Source organism: Alosa pseudoharengus, unplaced genomic scaffold (assembly GCF_046254945.1).
Source record: "Alosa pseudoharengus isolate Yale_2024_CS ecotype anadromous, Long Island Sound unplaced genomic scaffold, YU_APseudo_1.1 YU_APseudo_1.1_scf_9, whole genome shotgun sequence".
Classification (NCBI taxonomy): Eukaryota; Metazoa; Chordata; class Actinopteri; order Clupeiformes; family Clupeidae; genus Alosa; species Alosa pseudoharengus.
In genome coordinates, this window is record NW_027468881.1 from 11,923,736 (window position 1) to 11,933,320 (window position 9,585).

General features: G+C 39.9%; 1 protein-coding gene across 1 annotated transcript; it reads right to left on the reverse strand.

Moving 5' to 3' along the window:
* Positions 1 to 6,998: 6,998 nt before the first annotated feature.
* sst6.1 (somatostatin family member 6.1) lies at positions 6,999 to 8,362 on the reverse strand. The gene is made up of 2 exons (XM_076276287.1): positions 8,088 to 8,362; positions 6,999 to 7,493 (listed from the first exon to the last, which is right to left on the reverse strand). The coding sequence occupies exons 1-2, from the start codon at positions 8,187 to 8,189 to the stop codon at positions 7,266 to 7,268; spliced, it is 330 nt and encodes a 109-aa protein (XP_076132402.1). The 5' UTR covers positions 8,190 to 8,362; the 3' UTR covers positions 6,999 to 7,265.
* Between the last annotated feature and the right edge of the window lie 1,223 nt (positions 8,363 to 9,585).

Sequence of the window (9,585 nt, forward strand, 5' to 3'; positions counted from 1 at the left end):
GCATCAAAACACTACAATAAATAATCAATCCATGGATGAGAACATCAGATTGCCATACCCAGTCAATTTCTATAGGCATGACCTTATGGACAAATCTATAAAATTGTGTTGCTGTGTGGTCCCCATTAAGCATGACCAAAAGTAGGCCTATTAACATGGTTGTGACTCATTCTCAGAGGACAGCAAACACATGCATACTTTAAGTGTAGATTTGCAGCAAGTCACGTTAAGATGGCACATTATTTAGGATGTCTATTCAAGCCTACTGTGTTGAGGAGTGACAACAGTGACAAGTGTGGAGACGTGAGCGGTGGTTCCCCGTGTAGGCCTGTGACACGAGACGTGGGCGCATCTGGGTGTTAATTGTGAGCCGCGTGAGGTGATTACCTCTGACACCGGCCACAGCAGGAAGATGAAAAAAACAGGGCGACGGAGAGCTCGGTCCGGGTAGAAAAGCCGTATTCTGCTCTAGTTAGACCCAACCCCTTCCTAACCAAAAGGAAAAAAAACTAACGATGGCCTTATTGTAGTTGATAAATCAATGCTGAGTCTCATGCGTTGAAGTTCACCTCTGACGTCATCTGGCCATTACTCTTTCAATTTAGCCCTATGCCTCTTTTCACAGATTAAAGTCCCCATATGGCCCGTTCCGTGCACCCACGGCTCTCTGACAATTCGGTGCCTTGACACAGAGCGCGACACTCATCTATGATTGGGAGTGAGGAGGCAATGATGAGAGATGGTGCACAGGTGCTGCGCTCACAGATGTGCTCTCTCTACATTAGCATTTGTTCTGTCCGCGATAGAAACAAAGATTATTGAGTAATGCCAGCACAGATTACATACAACAGGGCGCCAGAGTCGCCTCTATCCCGCTGTGAGAATTACTTCCCACGTTTGGTCTGTCCAAACAGTCTCTTGTACGGCTCACAAAAGCACTCTTCCACCAGCCTGGCTTTTGAAAGTGCTCTTTGAACAAATTCAATTATGAGCTGTCATAATGTAATAATTAAGAGAATCGAAGGTAATTGATTGCCAGCATGTTGTTGCTTATTTTTTAAAGTTTAATCATTAGTGTCTGTTAGAATGTTTACAAAAACAATAAAAAATAAGCATTGACTACCTCGTTAAGAATAAGTGTACCTACAACAACTGAATTAGACCACTAATAGACCACTTTCTGAACACTTAGCCACCTGCTAACCTGCATTAAAATGTGAAACAGGATATACATTAGGGTGTATTAGCAAAACTCAAAATGCTTCAAATGAAGAATCATTTCTCATGAGTTAATTGGACACTATGAGCAGATACAAATATTTTGAGAAATGCATTTTATATTATGTAGGTACTATGTTTAAGAAATAAAACAAATCATATGGCACCATTTCAACATATAGGATTATAGGGGGGAAAGTCACTGCAACTGCATATAAATCCTTCTGTAAATTACAGTATATTTAATATTCGTACTATCATCAGGAAAAAGTCTTACATAGTTTATATATTCTTACAATATCATGTTAAATGACTGTTGTTGTAAAACTGTACCCTCCATGCACTTGTAGATTTTTGGCAAGACCACGGACTGTGTGAGGATGGAATGGTAACACGTTTTTTTTTCTGTAGTGTTGTAAGTAATGTCAGAATCATATTCTATACCATGGTGTACTATAGCAACAAACTCATTACAGGTCTCCGTCTCCTTTAGACCATAGGTTAATTTGATCCTTTTTTCCTGTGTGCAAGACCAGGTCTCTCCGATTGAGACATTTGTGGGACTCATCTTAGAGGTCAGTGCCACACTTTAACAAGATGGTCAATATTGCATGTGTCGGCCTCTTCTCACGGGAGTATATTTTCTCTAATAGCCACCGAGAGATGAAATGGCCAGGAGAGCCCCTAAGAGTCCCCTCGCAGGTAATCAGCCGATGCCTCCACATGTGCTCAGCTTGTTAGCCAGTCCTTCTCGCATGTGTATGCAGAGGCACGGGGCTGCTGAAAAGCATGCATCAAGCGACTCTCTCCGACAAAACATTTTTTTTGTTGAGTGCTTGCTTTAGTAAACATGTTTGTCATCACATAGTGCAGTAATTATATATTCTTGTGATATAAAGTCAAGGGCCAAACTATTGTGTCTTAAACAAGCAATATGAAAAGGATCTGTGGCAGTCAAAAATTATGAGTTTTCAATTGTATTATTAAACATTAAGCATGACTGAGCAAATCAGACAGAGAAATGGTCACTGTCACCTGCTTTAAGAGAATATTGATGGGCATGTTGATGATCTTTAAACATGTGTCTGTAAATTACAATACTTTCTGTGGCAATTAGGACTCAATCAATAATATCACACATCACAACTCCTTAACATAGACATATAGAGAATCAAATTGCCTATCGATCTGTTCAGTAGACACACAGTAATAAGCAGGTAAAAGTTGTCCCCTCTTGCCTTGTCACTTACAAATCCTGTCCCTTCCCCCTAAACAGGCACCCTCTGACAAGGGGCAGGGTCTCTATGGTTACCGGCATGCCCCATCCCTTCATGAAGTCCGTACCATCTTATTTTCTCAGTCATCTCTGTGGCATTGGAACACGAGGGAGGGATAATGATATGCTTTTAGACAGCACTTACTAGCCAAACAATCACAGCACCACGCATCAGCTCTCATTAGTTCACAATGAGAAGAGAAATTGTATTATTCCAGTGGTACTAACCTGTGCAGCTTAATGTATCATCCCAAATCTCTCTTTGAGTGGGGAGAGACCTGGTTACAGTTCTTGTAACACAACACTGGTAGAAACTCAACAGAGCATTGTAAACCTGTACCTGTTATTGTGTTGGTGAAGGTGCAGCAACATGAAGATACAAATTGTATGTATAAAAGTTTAGGCACATGTACACAACAGATTTTGCCAGAGACAGTGACTGTCCAATGAGTTATTTCACTTTACCCAGATTATCCCGTTTACCTGTTATCATCCCTTGTCTACTCTGACACGACAGCACCACACAATATACTCTACGATGAGCCATGGCTGACAGCGATCATGAGCAATGTGTGTCACACGCTTGACACACTCCCACGTCTTGTAGTTCACTACAACGTGAGTCACACAACCCTCCCACACGCTCCGCGTTCAGCCCCTCTTTTTCCCATGAGCCCACAGTCGGACTGGGGCGGCCTCGTCGTCATGAGACAAAGCCGTGGCAGGGTGCTATGGGGAGGTTGGAAGGTGCGGGGGTGAGCCGTCTCACAGACAGAGTCCCACCGCCCCCCCGTCCTCCTCCCCTGCTGCGTGATGGAGGGTAATGAACTCTTTGTGAAATGACTCAAATAAATCAAATGTATCCAAAATTGAAATTCTATCACTAATGGCACTGTAGTCATTGTTTTGTTTATTACATGACATTTCATTTCTTTTTTTTTCTTTAAGAGGAAGGACAGGGGTGAGGGGGGAGGGTTGAAATATCTGAAGCTACTCACCCATAGTGTGTTTGGTTTCCCTAGACAACCCATATGAAATGTCACAACTAAACAAATTTACTATGACTGACATTGATAAATAGGCTTGCTCTTGGCTATCGGCATCTGTGGCTAGTCTGAAAATTCAGAACTAATGACGTGCAACTTTGCTTGGGCGCACAGGGAGCTCGCCCTTCAACTCATTCAACAACATCACAGATCTTTTACTTATGAAACAGAGACTCCTGCAATGAAGTCAGCACAGAGTCATAAGTCACCATTTGCCCAAACACAAATAAGACATTTGAGTAAATGAATAGCTATAGCACTGTCATTCAACAATGTTTTAATATTACTCATCTACCTCCTTTTTAAATTAAATTTGTGACTTGAGGAAATTTAATTTGGACTGACCTCTCCAAAATGTACTGAAAGCACTCATTTCTATGTAAATGGAATAAAACTCCCTTTGTGGGAAAGCAACCTCTTCTACCACCTCCCATATATTTTCTAATCTATTTTCACTACTTTGTAACAACATTATTATTCCTGTTTCAGCTTTTTATTTGCACACATCGCTCAGAGAATATGAGAGACAGAAATTAGCAGAGAGAGGGTGAGAGAGGGAGAGAGAGAGAGAGGTGAGAGAGAGAAGGAGGGTGAGAGAGAGAGAGCAGGTGAAAGAGAGAGAGAGAGATCACATGAATGAGTCGCCCCTGGTCATGCCCTGCCTTTTCACACATATTTTTGAAGGAGAGTTTTCAGAAAATGAGGTGTGATCATCCCCATTTGACGACAAAGGGTTACGCTAAGAGGGATTGACATTTGCCTTTTATTTGCATTAGTCACCACAAGATCCTGTCAGGCTAAAAAGCTCACAAGGCTATAACAGAAGACACACCTGTGAAACGGCCAAGTCCACACACGTTAACGGCAGGTAGGGGTGCAAAGGGCAGGGAATTAATCGGAAATTTGTCTTCCTGTAATTGGCTGATTAATGTTGTCTTCTAGTCGAAAATCTATGTTTACATTAATTAAAATATGTCAAAGCAAACCAGTATTTTACCCTCAAGAATGGCCAATCAGCTAATGCTGAGCTGTGTTTATGTTTTTCAGATGGCTATTTATCAATAAATGCATTTTTCTGTTTGTTCAACTATCTAGACTCAGCTCTAGCTGCCCATTGAACCCATACTTTGAGATTTCACTGAATCTGCATTCTTTGGCTCAGGGCTGCCAACAGTATATAATAGACCATTTCATTGTTATCCACCAGTCATTTTCATGCTGAACCAGATGTTCCACACTCGCGCAATGATCTTTTTGGATTCAACATGATTGATCACAGTACCTCTGATAGCCCAACTTTAGGAGGAATCATAATTTCATAATTTATTTTGTTGCCATTATTGAACACCTGATTGATTCTGTGACATTTTCCGCAGAGTCCCCCCTCCCCATACTTTTTAATTGTGATTGCTTAAACACATCTCCCATTGATTCCTCTCAGTCTGAGCCTAGGTCAGATTGACATGACATTATACTTATGTACAGTATGGGCCAGTTTCCTTTGGCTTTTAAGAAAACCAAAAAACAAAGTTGCTGGTGGGATAAAAACCAAAAACCATAGCATCAAAAAGAAATCAGATCTAGCAAAGAGGTCAAAGTAGTATTGTTTATTAAATGAAAAAGGATCTTCTAATGTTTTGCACCAAATATGTGTGTTTTTCATCAAATATACTGTAGGAAAAATGTGAACATAGGATGTTTTTGTTATGTGTGACATGGGATTTGTTACTCTGTGACTTCAAATTTTACTGATACGCATAAAATCTATTGTTGCAGGTGCTCAGGAGTTTTGCTGAGCTTAACTGCCTTTTAGACTGCATATAGGATACATGTTAATGGAGTTAAGATGCAAAATCATTGACATCTGTATATAAATTAAGAATTAACCATCCTCTGGTTGGCCTATGACACACACAGCAAAATGCAGAGTACGCACAAGATTTTTTTCAGGTGTTTCAAAAGAAAGATGTGTTTCTCTGAACTGTTCAATGCTCCCATAAAATGTATTATGTAACGTTTCGATCAGAGATTTTCGTCAGGCATTTTAAGATCGCACTACAAAGCAAGACAATATAAGAAATAGTATAGTAATAGTATTTTGTGCTATCAATATAATGTGAATATAAATGTATGCTGTGAATGTAAGACTATCTGTGAAAACATAATAAATGTTTGTGGAAATAAGGGGGAGGAGTTGAAAGACAATTTAAGTTGACACACCTGACCATGAGAATGTGGGTTGTTTTCTCTCTGGTAAAAAAAAGAGACAGGTGGTATGCCAAAAAGTGTATCACAAAGGCCAGTAGGAGCATTGTCTCCCTTGGTATTCAAAGCCTGACCTGTGTGAGGGGAGCCCGAGAGGTGAAAATCGAACAGCTGGTGGCCAGTGGGAGCAGGTTATTATCCTCTAACTGAGCAGTGGCTCTGACCAGTGCCCAATAAATTCACAAAACAATGTGTGCCACAGCGGTGCAAAGCACGTCTGTTAAAACCTCTTTAGCGTTTTTGAGTGTTTTTTCTTATCTATACAAGGTCTGACTGTCAGGTGTTCATGTTGCTGTTTAATATTTGCAACAATGACCGATTTATTAAAAGTGACAGATCATAAAGGCTTATATCTTATCGTCAGACATTCTGATCCAATTGAAAAAAGTAGATTTGCTGCTGTTTAAAATGCTACTGGGAAATCAGATCTCCACTTCTTTGCCAATGCATGCATGGGGCCAATATTATTGTATTGTTATTATTATTGTTGATTTGACCATTGATTATTGACCATATAGGAATGGTAGGTCTATTACATTTAGCAGTTACAAGCATTCAATATTTTGATTATATGTGACATTTAAAAACCTGAACAAATATAGATGAATTTAAAAAGCATGACTTTAGTGTTTTTGACTTTGAGTCCAAATGTCACAGAAAATCACTGACATATTTCTCTGTGGTTAAACAAGCTCTTCCTCAGTTGTCATTAAGGGCGCATTCACACTAGACCCTTTGGTCCAGACCCGAGTTCGTTTGGACCGATGGTTCATTTATTTTTGCTATAGTGAACGCAGTCTACCGAACCCGGGTGCAGACCTGGGGCCGGACCTAATTTACAATTCGCAGAAACATCTCACCATCTTTGAATGAAACCTCAATGGTAGCAAATTCTGAACAAATCTGCTTACTTCATACATTTTTCATTATGATTAAATTAAAATGCCCAAATTCATGTTGGAATATATGATATGAAAATGGGACCCATCCTGTGTGAGAGCCAACTTGTGTGGAATCTTCTTCCAGTCGGTCTCTGTGTACGCCCCACCAAGTCCTTCTGGCTACCCACATTTGAATAAGCTGCAAATATACAGTCATCAAAACATCAGATGAAAATCTCACTGAGTACTGAGGTGACAACAAAGAACAAAGACAGATCTTGTCAAAAACAAATATCTTAGCCATGCTTTATTGTGTCTTTCTCTTTAAACGTACCCATAAACAAATAAATACATAAATAAATAGAATCATTAGTATTTCAACAAACAGACTGTGTCAGTTTAGTCCATTCTGACCTTCCTTCTGACAGTGTGGATGTTATGTACAGTTGAGGTCTACCACAGTTCATAATTGATCTTTTCTGTGCAGAGGCGTGAAGTTTGATTGGAAGGGGATCACATTAGCTTGGTATGGCGCAAGGGCGAAGGGATATTAGGGGTTTCTGCCGTGGTCGGAATCTGTTAGCAGGATGTGAAGGTTTTCCAGAAGAAGTTCTTGCAGGGAGCTTTGCGGTCGCGTTGTGGCAGCTGCGATAACCGGTTGTAGACGGCTCTCTCCTCCAGACGAGACTCCAGCGGCTCTTCCAGGTCCATGGGTGCAACGTCCCCGGGGAGCATGTTGCTGTCCACTCCGTCCAGCAAGCCCGAGACCAGCTTCAGAATCAGTTCCTTGCGCTCTTTGCTAAGTTCCTAGAAATTGAGCAGAAATTGAGTGGTTAGAGGACTTCCAAAAATCATACACTGACTGCTTGCATTAGTTAGTGTATTTTCTACAAAAGGTCCAACTGCCTATAAGTAATTTTACAGAGATCATAAATTCCCTCTCAGATCTAAAAAATTAATAGTTAATATCTATGAAACAGATAGATAACACATTTCTGTGTAATTCATTCCAGAATTAGGCTAAAACCTGTATAATATTTTATTTTTTAGAAATAAACATTTAATATTTAATATTTTAGTTATTTAGTTATTTAAGTTCATTCTTGCAGAATAACATTTTCATGATAGCATTATGTTTTTAATAAACTATGTTTGCTGTTGCCAAAAGTGCTAAACATATTTGATTAACATTTTTCACCATGATGCATGCCCCAGGAGTTAGAATAGGGTGCAATCACTTCACTGTCAGTTTAAGTCACATCAATATTCACACCTGACATTCCCTACAAAATACATCCAATAGACAGTATTAAAAATGTACCAGACTATAACGACAAAAACAACTATAACAGTTATAATAATAATGATAATAACAATAATTATAATAATAATAGTACTCACTCTGGCATGTGCAGGGCTCCTCTCCTCTACAGGAAGCACGGCGGCTGCCCTTACGCTGTACAGCACAAGCATGAGAGACACTAAGCTGGCCAGAAGCTGCATGATGCAAGTGCAGAAGGACAGAGGACAGGCACAGAGAAGCAGAGAAGGACAGAAAGACTCACAGACAGACAGATAGAAAGAGAGAGAGAAACTGAAAGGTATGAACTGACAGCTGAATCAATGCGAAGTTCAGAGAGGAGGTGTGTCTGTTGGTAAGTCACCAGTTCTGCTGATTCAACTGATGGCGAGTCTTAGGCTTGAGCTTCAGGTGCCACACTTATATAGCACCCTCTCTGTCTGCTACTGACGCAGGGGATGGTGGATGAGGGGTGGAGGTGGTGGGGGCGTGCTAGTGGTGATGGTGTTTGTGGGGGTGTAGGGGAGGAGACGGCTGAGGGGGCTGGGGGGCAGGGTTAGGGACAAACTAAGGCACTGAATAGGTAACCTTCACAGAAACTGCGTGGCGATGGTGAGGGGTGGGTAATTTTGTAAAACACGTCACAAACCTGGCCCTGACATAAATACGTAAAAGTACCAGCTGATGATGCACTACATGAATACACCAATATAGCATGCAATTATTATACTTTGCTTTCACTGTTAAACTATTTTACAGCTAAAAATATGTTTAAAAATATGTACACCACACTGATGAATAGCCCAAATAGTAATTAGAGGCATATTTCTGATAGTACTGGTCCCTCATGATCATTAAGTTGCATTATTTTTTGTAACCCCGATATTAGTGACTAATGCCGTTCACTCTCTCACACACACACACAGCCCCATCAAAGTCAACAGGTTATATGATGGAGATAATAACAATGTAATTATCACATAATGACAAAGTCACCACAGGCACAGCAAAAACTGCAGATGTTGATTGTTAGGCCATTCCTCTCCGAATTATACTTTTGCAGGAAAAAATATTGTGTACAAAAGCAATACATGAAAATATGTGAAAAAGTAAAGCAATGTATGGATGGTTTTACAACATGTGATTAAGTGTGCCAATTCCTTTTAATGATTAAACTGTTAAGGCCAGAGTGATAAGGAAAGATCACCCAACGTGCACTTTTCTTATTGTAAACGTTTAAAATCTAATGTCTAAAAAATCTGAATCATCTCATCAGAAAAGATGAAAAATAGGAAACATTACATTACCATTACTTTTCATTTCTCATCATCTGATCATATTCTCTAATTAAATCCTGCAGGTGCAAAAACAAATAGGCAGTCTCGAGGCAGCGTCATATACTAAAGTGCCGAATAAAACTGCTGTGAGATCATTTACGTACACAGGAATAAAGCTGCACCAAGTTTAAAGATGGAAGCATTGCTCCTAGAGACCCTAAATTAAATAGATGCCTTTTCTTTAAGACGTGTCTATTCGTTGGTGATCATTTAAGTAGCCTACATTGAAAGTGAATATTTTAAGGTTGATTTAGGTAACTGG